Genomic DNA, 18,346 nt, shown 5'->3' with positions numbered 1-18,346 from the left:
GTTTTGTAGGAAAAGTACATGAGAAGACACACTCCGTTACATTTGCTCTTTATAGGATGGCACGTGTTTTCCGACTAATCCCTCATTCCTGCCCATTCTTCCTTTCATACACTTCTCTGCTACCCACCTTGGCACACCCTTCTCTCGCTGCTTTTTTCCCCCCGTACTCATTCTTGCACTTGTAATTTCCTAACTGTACTCAATTCTGTACTATAGTTAATTATTCCTGCTCTGCCCCCCCTCTGCCCCCACACTTCTGCTTACATGTAAGCTACCCACTTACACAATCTTAGTACCATATTATTATAACCTGATTATAACATATTAAGTTGCTCCCTGTGAGTCTCGACAGAGTCAACTCCTTCTCCTGCTTCTGTTCACAGAGGCCGTGAATGATTAGCCTGGGCTGTGGCAGCTGGGCTGGTCTCACCGTGGGGGTCACTGGGAGGTGAAGAGAGCCCCGGGTGTTTGTTTCTCACTCCTCCCACTGCCTGTTTTTTCCACCAGGAAGGGAGATCGGGTGGAGAGGGCCCACAGGGTTTGCTTTTATTGTTACACGAAACACTCTCACTTAGTCTGTGGGACCCCAATAAATGCCCCCTAAGTTTACCAGTCTTGCGTAGTTCCTGATGTCTGACAAGTAGAGAGTTCAAAATTGAATAGACACCAGTTCCAACAGTGCCCATCAAACTGAAGCCCTATAGGTTATCCCTGAAGAAGCAGCAACTTTTGAAGGGCTTAATCCAGGAGATTGGAGGAAGGAGTTTGAACCTTATGTTTCTATATGGAGTTCTCTAGTTGTGCTAGTTTTAAAGAAAGATGATCCATTTAGGCTATATTTTATGTTGACTACCTGAAACTTAATGTGCAAACTGTGAGCTATGCTTCCTTTACCTACTGTGACTGAAATTTTCGGGTCTTTATCTGTGGCTTGTTACTTTACTCCCTTGGATCTCAGGAGTTGCTATTGGGAAGGTGAGTTATTGGAAAAAAAAGACTGCCTTTTGTGACTTCAGAATGTCTTATAATTTTGCTTGGTGCTGAAAGCATTTTTCCAACCTTAAAGAATGTCTTAATGAGTGTAAAGGTCCTTTCACACTGGACACATTAATTCCAGAATAAAAAAAAAATTCTCTCAAGAATACGATACGTCCTGTGGAAGCTTACACTCTGGCTGTGTCATGTGAAACAGACAGCATCAAATATAGACTGTACCATGGTTTTTCTTTCACATGGGGCATAATGTTTTTATTTAACCAATCATATTCTAGCTGTAGCTGCATCGCCACAACAACAACCTACTACCAAACCTGATGCTTTTCTAATTTCTAGTTCATTTTTGTCCCTTTTTTTTTTTTTTTTTTAAAGCACCAGTTTTCTTTACTACATCTGAAAGTCACAAGGCGTGCAAAGAATTCTAAAATATATATTATTAATAATGAAATTTGATTGAAGAATTTGCTTGGATTTTCTTTTTGCGGTCTAGTATCTCTACTTCTCCAGTGTTTACGGGTTTGCAGTTTCTTGCTCTCTAATGACTTTAACGTGTCTGTGGTGAAAAAAACTTGACAACATTAAAAAAAAGTCTTGAATTGGGGTTTTGGCACAAAGTGCCCAATGTGATAGGACCTTTATACTTAAAAAGATCGATTTGGATCAAGGAGGTGGGAAAAATTACACTAATAACTTATATAAATGTATACATTAATTAATGATTTAATTAATTAATAGTTAACTCCACAATTCTCTTGCTGGTAGTGTAAGCAGACATTGATAGCTTTGAATTTAATTGCCTTTCATGGAATTTGACTGGAGTTCTGTGCAGGCTATGAACAGTGTAGGTTAGACCAGATATGCATAGATATCACAGTGTGTTAGCAGTCAATGGTCATCTCTTGGACACTGCTGAAGGAGTGATTGTGTCTCCCATTCCACACTGTGGCTATGGCGAACAGAGCGGCTGATCTTACACACCAACTGTGTCCACCTTTTTACAGCACTGGTTTCAAAACCGCAAATCTCATTGTGTGCGTGCCGTTCATTTCCACCTTTTGGAGTTGTGAACTCGGTTATATTGTACACCTCCCCTCCCAGAAATACATTTCTTGGAATGGCACCTGCTGTGCTTTGTTAAAGGGGTTGTTTAGAAAGCAGTAGAAAGCTGGTCCTGGAATCTGAGTCACCTCTGTAAGGGGTGGGGAATGGAGGATTATCAGGTGGTGAGCTGATTAGAGGTTGCTAACTTCAGAAGAGTTTACACTCTCATTGGCCAAGCTCTTGCATTCTGTTTGACTTTCTCTGGCATGTCAAATCAGTCTGAAGGCTGCTTCGTTTTATGGGCTGGGAAGCAGTTTTGCTATGAGAAGAGCTTGCTTAGACAGAGCAGGGAAATGGTGAGTTAAACAGCACTAACAAGCTGGGCCTTAGAAAACCAGATCTAAGATGCTCTCTGCTCATATAAGGGCTTGTTTCTAAACTAAACTTGCAGTTTTTCCCCCAATCCTGTATGTGTCATCTCAGTACTTCGTAATCAAGTACTTAATTTCCTACCAGTGTTATTTTTTTCTGATCCTTTTTGATTGTATGTGGTTTATTTATGTATTTGGAGAAGCGAGATAAGTGGTTTGTATAGCACATATATATATATATATATATATATATATATATATATATAAAACATTGATTGTGTGCATTACTGCAGTCCAGGTGCTGACTGGTGCTTTCTTTGCATCTACAGGAGGAGCCCAAGAAAGTGTGCTTCAACTACGACCTGTTTCTGAACCTAGAGGGAAATCCCCCTGTCAACCACCTACGCTGTGAGAAGCTCACCTTCAACAACCCTACCTGGGAATTTCGCCGCAAGCTTGTCAAGGCTGGTGGGGTGAGTAAGCTGCGCAGCTGTATTCTCTCTTTTTTGCAGACCTTTACAGAAAACTGTTTTTTACGGTACAGGTTCTACATGTTTTCTCTAATGGAATGGGAGACTTCTAGGATCTGGTTTCCAAACCATGACAAGAATGTCCAGAAAGTCATGTTTGCGTGACTTTTGAAATTGGAATTAATTTGCTAAAATCTTGACTGAATTACGTACATATGTCTCTCTAAAATAACTCAATGTGCTTAATTGGCATTAAGTTTTGCCAAAGCAATAGTGACAGATTTCAGTTTCAAACACAAACTATATGCATACATGTACGAATACTAGGGCTGTGCGATATGACGATATATATCGTATGACGATAGAAAAACATCTATCGTTTCATATTATGCTCTATCGTTTATATATATTTTTTGTCATTAGGACGTTTTGCGTTCTTCCCGTTTCTTCCATACGTGTCGGATGCATGTGGAAATGTGCATCAGAAACACAGACAGACATGGAGGAGAGTGAACTGACACACAATAACCAAGAGATACTTTAATGCGCAAGCGCACACGTTCTGCCCTGCTCTCGTCGCCAGGGCTGTACTCAATCTGCAAGTACCCCCCACCCCTGCTAATTAGACGGATATTTTGTATAAAATTAAAGAATAATAAAGTTTGTTTGCATTTTAATAAATTGGAAAGCAATGCAAACAGATGCAGAAAGTTTAATTAGATGGTGAAGTGGTACAACAGTTTTTATTATTATTATTATTATTATTATTATTATTATTATTAATATTAATATTATAACTATTTTGTATTAACACATGCTGTACCGGTAAGTTGAATCGAGACACAATTCAGAAAAGAAATGTCCCTGTCTAGCAGATGTTAAATGCGCCACTATAAACCCGGCTGTGCTAAATCTACCTGAATCTGTACTATTTTACAGCACGTGTTGCGTGATTACTATTACTTGTGTTATTGTTATGTGACAGTAAATCATAATGTGTGTGTGTGAGTGTGTGTGTATATATATATATTTCCCATAACAACACACGTAATAGTAATCACACAACAATGTGTTGCATTCTGCATATATTTACCATGACAGACTGCATGTAGTATTTGTTAGTTTTGTATATTTTATGATTAACTAAATACTTGTAGTTTGAATGTCTTTGGTCTTATTTTGTAGCTTGATTGGATAAAAACAATAAATATCGAGATATTTATCGTGTATCGCCCAAACTTCTAAAAATATAGAGATATTATTTTTAAGTCATATCGCCCAGCCCTAACGAATACATACACCTATTTATGGTCTTTGTCTCTTTGTGCATCTCAACCTGTGCCTATGCCTGTCACTTTGTGTACGTGTTGATGTGTTAATAATGGATGTGTGTCTTTCATGGTGCTTCTGGTGAGAGTGAATAACCCTATATATGAAAAGCTTGTTTGTCGGTTATTATGTGGCTCTCTATTTGCCCAGTTTTGTTGGAGAAAGCTGCAGGAGCAGTGGGGTGAACCAAGTGCAGAAGGGCATTGCGTTTTTTGTTTTTGTTTTTGAGTTTTTTTTGTTTCTGTGAGGCTCCATATTTTCCTTTATAGCAGGGCTTCCATATGTGTGTGTCTGGGTGTCTAGTTTTAAAATTACCTTCTGGTGACTCAGGTTTCCACACCATTTTCAAAATAAAAATAAAAATTGTGATACAGAAATTGTCAGTGAGGAGCCACCAGAGAGGTCTTAATGGTTTCTCTGAAAATGGTCAATAAACAGCATGTTCACTTTTATCTGTGTGTAGTTTGTGGGGATAGATGGATGGGAATTTGTGTCTGTCACTGTGTGATGTTCTTGTCCTGACTAATGTTCTCTCTCCCTCTCCCTCTCCCCCTCCCCCTCCCTCCCACGTGAAGGTGATGGTTGTACCTGAGGGAGCAGAGGCCGTCTCCAGGCCTAGCCCGGACTACCCCATGCTACCCACAATCCCGCTTTCTGCCTTTTCTGACCCTAAGAAAACAAAGCCCTCCCATGGGTCCAAGGTTGGTGGAAACAATACAATGATACAACAATCACAACAAAAAATTTACAACCCCTGAATTAGGATTCTGTCTGCTATGCATTATACACTTCTTGCATGTGGTTGAAGGTTTTTTTTGTTTTATTACACAAAAGCTGCCCTTGCAGCTAACTTGATTTTATTATTTTTTCTGCAATTAAATGTCAACCTTTAACTTGACAACTGTTTAGTGTTTTCCACATTCTCCAAGTTGGTGGCTGTTCTGCAGTGGTTTGAGTTTACTGCAGATAAAAATAAAAAGTTAGCTTGAGGTTTAAATGTAATAATAGCCTTTGTGCTAATGTAAAGTGTGTGAAGAGAACCAGTCTCTGCAAATTTGACTAGAATAGGGTGATGCTATGGCTAGGTATTAGGATTGATACCATTTTACTGTAAAACAAAAATAACCAATTCATTGGGAGTAATTACATTTGAAGATATAGTCAGGAAGTCCAACAATATAATTAACAATTATTTCATTGTAACTCAGTTATGTCAAGTGGGGTGAGGGGTAAACGCAGCACATTCATTTGTTAATTTTAAGTTGATGAAAATGTCTGAGAATTTAATGTCTGCAGAAGACTGTGTTCCTGTACACTCTCCACCTCCCCCATGTATTCCAGGAAAAATGGACTGAAAATGACCTAAATCAGTTTTTTTTTTCCAGTAGATGTCATTGATTCAGGATGACTGCAGGATATGTATAATCTAATTCCAAAGACACAAATATCAGTTCTTTGGATAAGTCATGATCCATGGTCCCGCCTAGGTAATGGAAATGTCCCATTAGCAGCACAGAGTTGCCAGGATTTGAAAGCGGTACAGTTGACCACAAGATTCGAAGCTCAAACTGCATCAGTCAAGTTGGCTTAGTACCTGCAGCACAGGTCATCAGAGTGCATACTTGGTCTTCCAGACCAATCTGTGGGTCTGCTGTTTTGCTTATGGAATTAGACTGTGTTGGAAGAAAGGGAACAGGCCTGGCAGTACATTTCTGCGGAGACCCTAGCATATTACTGATCCACATAGGTCAGTGTAGGTGTGTGAGGCCTTGATTTTGAGTAAGCAATTGCTGAAACTCCAAATACCATGAAACTGCAGGTAACATTTTTTTACCAGAAAAGTCCCCTCCACCTGCTCTAGTACTCTATTCAAGGTAAACCTCTACAAAGTGTTTACCATAGCACTGTCTCATGGCTCCCCTTTCAGATGGACCCTTAAGAGTTCATTATCAATTGATGTGTCTGTGATGTGTACACCCCGTATGCTGGCCCTCCTTTCCAGTACTATCTTTCCTGGTGGTTCCAGATGCATGAGTGAGAGGTCTAACAAAAAAAGTCACTGGCACAATTCTCCTAGTCTTTGCTGTGTATGTCGGGGGTGGACATTGTGCCTGGCTTACTGTGTTTTGTCCCCCGCCTGCCAGGAGCCCAGTAAAGAGAGCACCAGTAGTAAAGGGCCCAAGCCTCACAAAGTGACCAAGGAGCATCGTGAACGCCCCAGAAAAGACTCTGAGAGCAAGGGCTCCTCCAAGGGGGATGGTGAACGTGATGGCACAAAACCAGTCAAGGATTCCTCCTCCAAGAGGCCGGCGGAGGGCAAGATCAAGGAGGAGGCCAAGCCCCCTCCCAAGGCTGCCTTCAAGGAGCCCAAACTCACCCTGAAAGAGGCCAAAATGGAGGGCATGTCGCCCAAAGGCGGAGGGGTGGGTGGGGGAGGCGGTGGAGGGGGAGGGGGGGGAGCTCCGGAGCCCAAGGCCCCCAGCAAGCGCCCCTCTGCCGTTGAGTCCCCCAAGGCCAGCACCAAGAAGCAGAAGAAAGGGGTGTCAGAGGGAGTTAAAGGGGCGGGGGGCTTCACCAGCACCTCTCCCCGAGTCTCCTCCTCCTCCGTCCCTCCACCCGGCTACCCCGACAAGAAGCCCTCTAAGGACAAGGGCCGCTGGATGAAGACAAAGTCAGAGACGGCCGAGGTCAAGGAGTCCAAGAAGCCTGCTGAGTCTGATGAGTCCAACTCAGAGGACGAGGCCTCGTCAAAATCAGAGGTGAGTATTCCCTGTGAACGCGGTTCCCTGGAATAGTACTGCAGTGACATCACACAGGGGTTGTGGGGGTCATACCACACAGTACGGTAGCATGCACAAAAACTATTATTTAAGGCATTACCAAAAACAGTGCTTTAATGTGCGTCTGTCACACCAGAGCTCTTTCTCATAATTTAACTAATAGTTCCCAAATGCATTAGTCAAAGGTTCCACTGATTCCAGGTCTGTAACTACTGAGGATTCAAATATAATTGATAAAACCTGCAGGATGGTGTCTGTCCAACAGCAGGGACTGGCTACCACTGCACTCTTTCATTTCGCCCAGGCTACCATTGAGACTCCAGTGTCTCCTTGAGTAAAGTGATTTGAGCTTGCATCTAACAACAACATAAAAGGAATCTAAAACATCTGTATTCTGCTTCCTCCTCATAGTCCGTGCCCTCCAGCCCTTCCAACTCGAGCTCCAGCTCGGACTCCAGTTCAGACTCGGACTTTGAGCCCTCGCAGAACCACAGCCAAGGTAAGCCACTTAATTAGGGGATCTTCAACGGGTCTCTCTTTGGTGCTGATACAGATCATAAACAGATGCATACACACACACACACACACACACAGTGTAACATTCAGTCAGACCACAGACACAAAAGATATCTTATAGTCAATCTTTTCCCCTATCGGTGAGTTTTGACAATCCACTCCCATATAATCTTTTAGTCTTCACCTTGCATGGTTCGCCTCACTCCTTTTGCTTGTTATGTACACAACAGAAAAGGTTTTGGTTTGACTGAACCTAGAAGGATGGTGTTGGGTGAAAGGTTGGGCAGGATGTGTAGGGGATGGTCTACCCTGCTAGGTGGGGCTATGTGCATCTGTGTGCCCTGTTTTGGTGTTCCTCATGCTGTGCTCTTCCCCCAGGCCCCCTGCGCTCCATGGTGGAGGACTTGCAGTCAGCGGAGTCTGATGATGACGATAGCAGCTCGGAGGAGGGCACGCCCGTAAAGACCAATCCCCCAAATCGTGACACCAGGTCAGTGACACACACCCTGCACAGCCAACCACAAATACATGAGCATCCATCACAGACACTTCCAGCCACAACCACAGGATGCTCTGACAAATCCAACAAAAACATTAGTAATAATAATAGAAAACCATACCTATTATATAGAAAGCCATTTGCTGCAAATATTGACCACCATACTTGGCTGATATGAAGCTGTAGGATTTGTGACTTATTATGTTCTTAATCTGTGAAGCACTCTGACAACTTTTGCAATAAAATGATAGTAGTTGTATATCAGTAGTACAGTTGTTGTAGTAGTTATTGAAATCTAGACTGTTCACGCACACTGGTTAGGCAGCAAAAGATTTTCTGCTTCTACTTTTCCAGTACATTTCCAGTACTGAGTGCAGCACAGTGTATTGTGAAACTCACCATGAAACCATGTCACTCTGATGTGGAGTCGCTCAAATAGTGTTCCCATCCTTGACAAAGCTCGCTTTCCAAGACAAAGGTTACTGGGAGAGTTCCTCCAGTCAGACTGATTAACCCCTGACCTCTTGTCTCCTCCGTGCCTCCTCCTAGACTGAGCCTGGACAGCGAGAGCGACAGCAGTGACGAGTCCCACCTTCCCAGCAGAGACCCATTGCCCCCACCTCAGAAACACAGCTCCTCCAACAATAAGGTGAGCCCCCTCTTGTGGATCAGCATGGGAACTGCACCTCTGACACTAGTGGCTGATGTAAAAACTGTGAATAAGCTTCCATAATTCCATAGCTTTCTACTTTGCTAGAAGGTATGGAAATCAGTTGAAGACCGACTTTTAAGAAATCATTCTGCCCTTTTGAGGATGGGATTGAAAAGTGATTTGCTTTTGTGTTGGAAAGACATCCGTGTTTTGCTCCATTCACAGGTCTCTGGGAGGAAAAGTCCTGACCCTTGCAGTCGACCGGAGAAGATCTTGAAAAAGGGATACGACAAGGTAGGAGAGAAACCCCTCTCCGGAGATAAGAGAGCAGAAAAGACGCGAGCGGTGCTCGAATCAGTAAGAATAACTTATTACATTTTGCTGGTGGCTGGAATTGCATATTCACTCCACGGGGATAACTTGCGATTTAAAGGGATAGTCTTTTGTTGTGGCAGTAGCAGGGTGCTCCCCCCAGGAATTCAGCTGTAGCACGGGTGGCCGACTAAGACAAATTGTCTTTAACACTAACCCCCCCTCCTAAAACACCACACTGCTCTCAGTATAGTGCCTTTTTGTTTGTTCTAGCTGATGGCTTCTTTTCCTGCACTGTGAAAATCAGTCTTTCGGTAACATAGTCTGCCTGCCTTTATGCCTCACAGACTAGGCCTGGGAAGAATCCGAAATAGGTGTTCTCACACTCACCTGCATAGGATATGGAATGCTTTTCCCAATGATGTGAGCCCATTTCTGCCTTATTTATCTTGCGCGGGTCTTCTCCTTTTACAGTGGGACCAGTGTCATAGAACTATATGTCAGTATTGGCAGGGGTTCCATTTTCACGTATGCTTTCGGTGGTGTTTGGATAGTTGCCTTCATTTTTAATGGGTTTTAAGATAGGAATGTCTATCTGGGTACGTTGTATTTGCCAGTTTATGCCTTCTTCTGTCTGGCTCACACAGTGTTTTCTCCCCAGGCTTACACAGAAGAACTGGTGGATCTGCACCGGAGGCTAATGGCACTGCGAGAGAGGAACGTCCTGCAACAGGTAACCCCCCTCTTCCTGCAGAGCGTCTGTCTGTCTTGTCTGCTTGTGCAGCTGTTGAGACCCAGAAGTAAACAGAAGTATTTACAAGTTGCCACAAACAGACACAGGAGAGTGCAGGTGAGAGGCAGCCATCTTGTTGTTTTCCTAGTTTCAGACCAGTCTTGGCATTCCTCATTTTGTTTTAACTTTATCTTAATTCAAGTTAATCTTGTCTGTAGTTTGCCTTAATTGAAGTCAATTCAGTTCAGCTGCTGAGTTGGTGGAAGTAAATAAGCTGTAGAAAGGTGATTTAGTCGAGGACTAGCAGGAATTCTGTTCCAGGAGGAGCCAGGTGGGGCCAGTGAGGTGTGAATTGGAGGCAGGTAGACAAAAGTTACTTAAAGCAGCTGTTGAGAAAGAGCTGCACTGTTTCTCTGTAACAAAAAGTTAAGCAGTTGATTAGGGAACAGGAACCAAGAGATTTAGAACATTTAGAAGGATGTGGCCACTACAGTGTCAGATTTGCAGAATGATTGCCTTCCTGGATGAACTCATCCAAGAAGATTTCATATGTGATTGTTGTCGGCATGTTGAAGTCCTAGAGATCAAGGTCCATGATCTTGAGGCTCAGCTTGTTGATCTGTGCTGTAGGGCAGAAGTTCTGCAAGACCAATTAAGGAAGGAACAAGATGTTAGACGCCACAGTGCTGGTGTGTGACTGTGATGTTGTTGGAGTGACAGAAACATGGCTTACAGAAAATGATGGGGATGAATACAAGTTGAAAGGATACACACAGTTTAGGAGAGGTGGTGGGGTAATATTATGTCAAAAATGGCATTGAGGCAGAAAAAACTCAAATTAGATCCTAGTAACAAAACAGAATCTTTGTGGGTCAAACTTTTGAACAAAAGATCTGGAGGATTAGTGGTAGGAGTGAGGTACAGACCACCCAACTCAGATATTCAGAAAGATGTTGGATTGTACAATGTGATCAGGACTGCAAGGAAGGATGTGGCTGTTATCATGGGGGATTTCAATTTCGCAAACAGACTGGAAAAGCCCAGTTGGGACTACAGAAGCAGAAATAGAAATTGTTGAGATGGTAATTGACTGCTCAATTTGTCAGGGAACCAACCAGAGAGAACGCATGCATTGACTTGAGCTTTTCAGATGACCAAGATAGAGTCAGAGGGACACTAGTTAGAGAACCAATGGCAAACTGTGATCACAATATGGTTAGCTTTGAACCAAGAACTAAAAAACAAGAACAAAGTCTAAAACAATGGTCTACAAATTTAGAAAAGCAAACCTTGATGGTATGAGGCGGCGGCACTTGGAAGAGTTAGACTGGAGCACACTGGATACAGATTCAGTTGAAAATGGATTGTTATATTTTAAGAATATACTACTTGAGGCTCAGGAGAAATTCATACCAAAACTTAGCAAATTGAGGACCAAAAAACATTGGCCAAAATGGTTTAATAGAAGTATGTAAAAAAAATATCAATAGAAAGAAAATGTTGTATACAAAAGGGATAGAGATTAAACAAAATACAAAGAACATGTTGAACTGCAAAGAGAACTTAAAAAAAAGGGATCAGGAAAGCAAAGAGGGAAATGGAAAGAAACATAGCTCTTGGAGCTAAAACTAATGCAGAGCTTTTTTCAATACTACAACACCAGGAGGTCAATAAAGGAGGAAGTGAAACAGATAAAGGGCAAAAATTTAAATATATTGGAAAATGAACAAGATGTGGCAAATGATCTAAATTAGTATTTCACAGACGTTTTTACAAAAGAAAAAATGGATAACATGCCACAGGTTAACAACCAGTCCAGTCAAACCCTAAGAGAGATCAGGATAAATGAGGAGGAGGTACTAAAGGGACTAGCAGAATTAAAAACAAACAATTCACCTGGGCCAGATGGTATGTTTCCAACAATATTTAAAGAAATTAGGGACATTATTTATAGGCCGCTAACTCAAATATTCCAAATGACACTTAGAACAGGGGATGTGCCAACTGACTGGAAGACAGCAAATGTCATACCAATCCACAAAAAAGGGGACAAAACTGAGCCAGGAAATTACAGACCAATCAGTCTCACCTGCATCACTTGAAAAAATGATTAGACAGAAAATAGAGGAGCATCTTAGTGAGAACCATATTCTTGGAGATAGTCAACATGGGTTTAGGCGAGGCAGCTGTAGATCATGTGAAAGCACATGATATGATATACTTAGATTTTCAAAAAGCTTTTGATAAGGTTCCACACCAAAGACTGATCCTCAAATTGGAAGCTGTAGGCATTCAGGGTAATGTAAGTAGATGGATTATGAACTGGTTGATGTATAGGAAACAGAGGGTGTCGATTAGAGGAGTCGCTTCTAACTGGAGTGAGGTTGTTAGTGGAGTTCCACAGGGATCAGTACTAGGGCCTTTGCTGTTTCTAATCTATATTAATGATCTGGACTCTGGGATAGTTAGCAAACTTGTCAAATTTGCAGATGATACTACAATAGGTGGCTCAGCAGATAAAATCTCGGCAACACAGGTTATTCAAAGGGACTTAGATAATATTCAGTTGTTGTGCTGACACCTGGCAGATGAAATTCAATGTGGACAAGTGCAAGGTATTACATGCAGGTAAGAAAAATGTCCACTATAATTACACTATGGGAGGAATAGAACTAGATGAAGTAACGCATGAGAGACCTAGGAGTCTACGTGGACTCCTCACTTTCTCCATCCAAACAATGTGGGGAAGCAATAAAAAAGGCAAACAGAATGTTAGGGTATATTGTCAAAAGTGTAGAATTTAAAACAAGGGAAGTAATGTTAAGACTGTATAATGCACTAGTTAGACCTCATCTGGAATACTGTGTACAGTTCTGGGCTCCACACTTCAAGAAAGATATCGCTGCTCTAGAGGCAGTTCAGAGGAGAGCAACCAGACTTATTCCAGGTCTGAAGGGAATGCCCTACTCAGAGAGACTGAGACCCCGTTCACATTTGAGATTTAAGGCGGCCCTGGGCCGCGTGTCTGAGTCAAAGAGACGCCGCTTCTTGCCAATGCAGAATAAACACAGGAATCGAAACCGCTTACATGACTTCACAAGACAAACAGTATTGTCTCTATATTGTTTGAATTTCATATTGATCTATAGCCTTAAATATACAGATACATTTCACTAGGTCACATCTTTACATATATTAAAGTTTAGGCTAAATGAATTATAATGATGTAAACAGTTCTCTACTCGGTCAATTTAAATAACAGTGTGTAGCTGATAAACTTGCTATTGTTTTTTCTTGTACTAAGTATGATTGAAATCTGAAATTTAACAGTATGCATTTTACACGTGAAAATAGCATTGTGAAATTGTGAACGGCATCAGGTCACTTTATTCCCTTATCGTTTTAATGCAAAATTCGGATATACATTTAACCAAAGCAGGTTTCCATTCAAATCAGTATATTTTAAAACGAGACCAGCTGTTTACTATCCAATCGGAAATGCGATTATATTGAGGTGAGCAGTACAATCACAAATGCTGGCGTTGGATGTAACAACTGGGACGATGCAGAAATTAAAGCACTGTTTACAATGGGGATGGAAGATAAAGTTAAAACAGAAACCGAAGGAAGTGTACGAGTGCTGCTGTCTGAGGATATAACTATAGAAACGATCACAGAAGGCTTCTTTTGATGGGTATCAATCACTTGCCTGACCAAGTTAAAAGGAAAATCAAAATGCAAAGAACAGACTTTAAAAATGACAACAAACACAGTGGAGTCCACAGAAAAGGTTGCATGTTTTTCCGAGGAAGAAATACTGAGCAACAGCTTGAATTGCATGGGACACATCGACCTGCAGCAAACAGCACCGTACTTTCAAATAAAATATAGAACCGAACAATAGCCTATATACATCAATATAAATACATTGTGATTATAAATACATCGCATACACCTGTAAGCAGACCTAATGTCATGCGTAACTGGTTTGTTTGAGCAGATTTGTTTAATTCCCGGCATGCATTTTGTTTAGGCTCCTTTTCGCCCGCATATGTGACCGCATTTAGGCGTCCTAAAACCACAAATGTGAACGGGGTCTACAAAAATTTGAGGTGGCCCAGGGCAGGCCTAATATGTGTCCACTGTACCCATTCAGTCCTCTAAATAATTGCAGATGCATCCTTATTTTTTTCGGTTTGTTAATTGATTCATCCTTCCTGTCTTGTGCAGATCGTCAACCTCATTGAGGAAACGGGGCATTTCAACGTCACCAACACCACCTTTGACTTTGACCTCTTCTCATTGGACGAATCGACTGTCCGTAAACTACAGAGCTACCTGGAGGCCACAGCCACGTGACAGGAAGTCTGGGAAGGGGGGCGGGGCTTTCTTTCCCAGGAACTTGGGGGGCAGCGGGGGAGAGAGAACGTGACTCAAAACAAACAAACAAAAAAACTGTAAACTGGGAATCGAGGAGGAGGCTGGGGAGAGGGGCGGGGAGCCAGAGAGGGTTTTTGTGGGGGGTGAAGGGTAAAAGCAAGGGCTTAACAGAGGAGTGGGAGCCCTTAATATCAGGTGCTGCAGGACAGTAGAATCCCAGTGTAGAAGCCAGGCTGTCTTAGAGATATATTATATATATGTGAGTAAGAGAAGCCTGTGGACTGTGTAGTGCATCAGCCCTTCTGGGAGGAGAAACTGCGCATCAGCACAGCAGTATGCTCCCCTCCTCCTGCTCCTCTGCCGCTCTCCTCTTCATCTCTGCAGTGCTTCTTTGTGGAGTTTGTCCACAGGTGTGACACGGATGATGGCGCTACTCCGGGACACTGTGGTTCACCCGACATGAAGGGGTGGGGGGGGGAGATCGATTATGTGGTTTCGGGAGCCAAGAGATCGTCTTTAGCCTTAGAGCTATAGGAGTGTTCAAAGGGCCGCTGGAGACACAGGCGACGGTAAGGTTTTGAACGGGTTACTCGTGCCTTGCCTTAACGGCTGGTGGTCTTGCCAAAAAGCAAACTGAACAAAAAAAAAAAAAAAAAAAAAAAACAGGGCCCAGATTGTGACATGGCACAAGTTTCCCTCCAGGGAAGTCTGCCTGAATCCAGTGTCTGACTTCCCCACTGCAAGTTAAGAGTGCGTCTCTATGGCCAGCACTGGTCTACATTTCTAATTTTTTAATGTTTTCTTTCTTATCAGGTGTTCAGAGATCAACCTTCTCTTTCTCAATCTTTCTCTCTCCCTCTCTCACACACACACACACAAACCTCCCTCCCTATCCATCTGCACTTCCTCCTTACCCCTGAGTGTGGAGAAGAGGGATTAAGAATAGGGAACATGTCTTTATTTCCTTTCAGGTGGAAAAAATGCAGTAGTGGTGTGGAACACTAAACGAGTGGGCCTGCTTGATACTTGACTTTGTTTCTTCCCCCAATGACATTTTGCATTCTACTTTTAATTGGATGCGTCTATTCTTTTAGTGCTGAAAAGACCACTATGGCCCTGTAGTGCCTTTCTGAATTGCCATAACAGACACCTGTGCACAGAAGAACAAAAGAAAGGAAAATGGCTCTTGGCAATAAGTGTGTTAAATGTTTAAATACACAGGCTTGGCTGACGGGGAGATACCTTTCCATGATGTCATAGTTCATCCCTTAGGATTTCATATGTTGCCAGGTATGAATTGATAAATAAGAGCAGTATTAAAGCATGAGTGTCAAGCTTCATTCTGCTGCTGCTTCAACACCACCTCCCATGCTAAGCTAACTGCTCCAGCTTTTCAGGACAAGATGCCTTGGCTGAACAAGAATAAATGAGGTTGGGAGAGGGGGACACATTTCAGTGGTGCACCATTAAGTTTGCCAGTGGACAAAAAGGCATAGTACGCTATTCATTTCCTCCACCATAACCCACCCACTGTCTACAATTCTTGCAATAAGCTCTGAGTAAGCCTTTTCCTGAAGCAGATTTTTACAAGTTTCGTGCCTAAGAATGGCTTTAAAATGCCCAGCAGTGAGTAGTGGTTTCATATGGGCGTCCTATAGAGGCTCATTGGGCATAAGCGTGAAGAAAGGTGGTCAGGTTATTTCAGAACGGAGATTAATGCTGCCGGATTACAGAATTCGCTGATCAAATGGGTCACTTCCGCCTTGGATTGAATTCACAACCCCCCACAGCAGCCCACTTTTTACACCTGAAACGAAGTGAAAACTCACGTTCCTTGTGCCTCCCCTCCCCCTTCCCACATCTACAGTCTGTTTTAAGTACATTTTATATTTATATTTGAAAACGGTTGCATCTGTTATGTGGCAGTTCTTTCGTTGAAGAAACCTCTCTGTGTTCAGAGAGCGGTGAGCTGCCAGTGACCGATGAAGATTTAATTTTTAATTTTAATTTTTTGTATTTTTTTTGTATTTTTTTTTTTTATGAAAAAGCACAGAGCCTTAATATTCCTCAAAGCACTGGCCCAGCCCTCCTTGATATTACTATGTTGTCAGTGTGTGTCGCTGTGTACATGTGGGGTGGGAGGTGGTGGGCATCGTTTTAATTGTCTCTCCAAACTGGACCTTCACAATCAGGTAGGAGGTGTGTGTAATTGGGTTATAGGCTGCTTGAATTAAATCGGCTGGATTCTCAGCACTTTGACTTTGAAGTTGGGTAAGAACACCAATGGCAACAGAACATACTTTTTCTGTGTGTAAATCTTATTTTTAACAGATGAAAATCAATCCCAATCCAAGCTCAGAGTTTGAAATGGGGTGGAATATCAATTGAAGGGTGTGGTTCATAATGAGACTCCTTATAATGAGTGTGTGCTAATGTCAGTGTTAACTAAACCATAGCCATTTAAGTTGTTTTAGGCAAATCACTTAAAACCAAAACAAAAAAAGAGAGGGCAATTACAACATGGATAAACGTGTTTTTTCAAGTTGCAATAAATCATGACGAGACTGTCTTATGGCAGTGTAACCTTGAAAACTCAAGACAAATGCTTTTACTTAGCTGGTAGAGTAAATTTCCAAACAAAAAAATGTACGAAGCTGTTTTGCAGCCCACATGGTCAGAAATGTCTTCTCTTGTTACTTGCGGAGGAACTTTTCTCCCAGCTTGCTGTTTCAGACCATCCCTGCTGTCTTGGTGTTGTTTTAAGGGTGTTATTTGGAAAATTATCTGAAAAACTGCTAGGAAAGTACAGGTCAATCCAGATGAATGCCTTGGTATTCAGTCATCGACCACGTGGTGTTTTCCAGACACTAGATCCATAACTCCCATTTCTCAAATACAGCCATGGCCTTGGGGATTGTGTATGCAGTTTTCTGGCACCATCTTTGTTAATTTGTAGGAAAGCAATCACCAGGCGATTGGGGAAAACCACCAAAAATATCAAATTCTCGCAGTCCCTGGATTCGCTGGCACTCTCGGCTGTTATTACTCCACAGTGTTTTAACAGATTCATTGATACAGAACACTGGTGTTATGTGGTCCACCTGATTCACAGTTAGTTGAAATACAGTGCGTTTTCCCCTTCTCCTCTCTCATGCCAGTCTCATGCACGCTCTTGTGTCCTCTTTCATTTTATTCATTTTCTGTTTCTGCGTACATGTGATCTTTCAGAGCATCCAAGCGCACTTAGCCTGTGGAAAGACAGGAGCTCAAAGCTGAATGGGTTGCCGACATGAGCTGGGAAGTACCGTGGCACTTGGAGTTATTGCAACACAAATGCTTCAATGCAGTTATGCGTGGCCTGTTAGTCTCTAGGCTGGAAAGCTTTTGAGAATCCTTTTGTGAAGCTAACATCTTTGCAGTAGTTAGTAGGGAAAGTGATCAAGACTTTTTCACCCATGAAAGACACTACTATTACAAGCCATGAGATGGACCGCTGTCACCCCACATAAGAACTGATACCTTAGTGGCCATAGTAAATACTGGTGGCTCATAGAGTAGCACTTAAAAGCTTTACAAACATTTCTGAAACTACTTAAGAGATCTTGTTATAAATTAGCCCTCTTGTTCCTAAAAGTGTTGACACAGTGTGGGGCTCGAGGTGTGTTAGCATTTCATTGTGGTTTATTACAGCTTAACCTTTAACTAACCTGGGAGATAATCGGCCACTAAATTCATAAGGCTGCTTTCCTGTAATGTGATGCAATGTGTTTGAACTTCATTCTGGGCAGCAGAGCCTTTAACGAGGGGTATCGGTTTACAGCGCTGGTTTGGAGTGAAACTTTGACCTTGCTAATGGCATCGATAGGTTCACACAATAATTGTTTGGGGAGTATATGAGCTGGTTAGGAAATGGTATCATGCCTCCTATTGAGCACTAATCACTGTGATTGTGAAGGATCATCTTGTAGTATTTTGACACTGTACCTCTCCTCACTGAAACTGAAATAGTCTCTTTGGACTTTTGTTTCCAAGACCCTTTTCCAGCCAACAAACACAACCTGAATGAACCCTCTCATGTCCCCACACAAGATTTTGATAATTTTAAAAGAGATTGACACCTCATGTAATGTAGTGATTTTCATTTTCATTTTGTCCAATTTATTTATTTTTTATTTTTTTAATCACCCCATGATCCCATAGACCAGTGACCACATTAGCATCTATAAACTGCAAGGTCGGTATAACAGCCTATAAAAAGCCATTGCTT

At 42.1% G+C, this 18,346-nt stretch overlaps 1 protein-coding gene across 2 annotated transcripts in view; it reads left to right on the top strand.

The window, feature by feature from the left end:
* The window catches only part of mllt1a (MLLT1 super elongation complex subunit a), a 38,355-nt gene extending 22,023 nt beyond the window's left edge, over positions 1 to 16,332 (top strand). Inside the window, exons 4-12 of one of the 2 annotated variants that reach the window (XM_066695948.1) lie at positions 2,738 to 2,881; positions 4,783 to 4,908; positions 6,352 to 6,966; positions 7,399 to 7,486; positions 7,882 to 7,993; positions 8,552 to 8,651; positions 8,880 to 8,948; positions 9,628 to 9,699; positions 13,930 to 16,332. In XM_066695948.1, coding sequence (XP_066552045.1) covers positions 2,738 to 2,881; positions 4,783 to 4,908; positions 6,352 to 6,966; positions 7,399 to 7,486; positions 7,882 to 7,993; positions 8,552 to 8,651; positions 8,880 to 8,948; positions 9,628 to 9,699; positions 13,930 to 14,058 — 1,455 coding nt within the window. In that variant the 3' untranslated portion in view covers positions 14,059 to 16,332. Of the gene's footprint in view, positions 1 to 2,737; positions 2,882 to 4,782; positions 4,909 to 6,351; positions 6,967 to 7,398; positions 7,487 to 7,881; positions 7,994 to 8,551; positions 8,652 to 8,879; positions 9,012 to 9,627; positions 9,700 to 13,929 lie in introns of both variants that reach the window. The other variant, XM_066695947.1, reaches the window with a different exon arrangement.
* The last annotated feature ends 2,014 nt before the right edge of the window (positions 16,333 to 18,346 follow it).

The sequence above is a fragment of the Amia ocellicauda genome, chromosome 22, assembly GCF_036373705.1.
Source record: "Amia ocellicauda isolate fAmiCal2 chromosome 22, fAmiCal2.hap1, whole genome shotgun sequence".
NCBI classification, from domain to species: Eukaryota; Metazoa; Chordata; class Actinopteri; order Amiiformes; family Amiidae; genus Amia; species Amia ocellicauda.
Note: the sequence above shows the minus strand (reverse complement) of the source record. Positions and strands in the feature narration are given on the sequence as shown.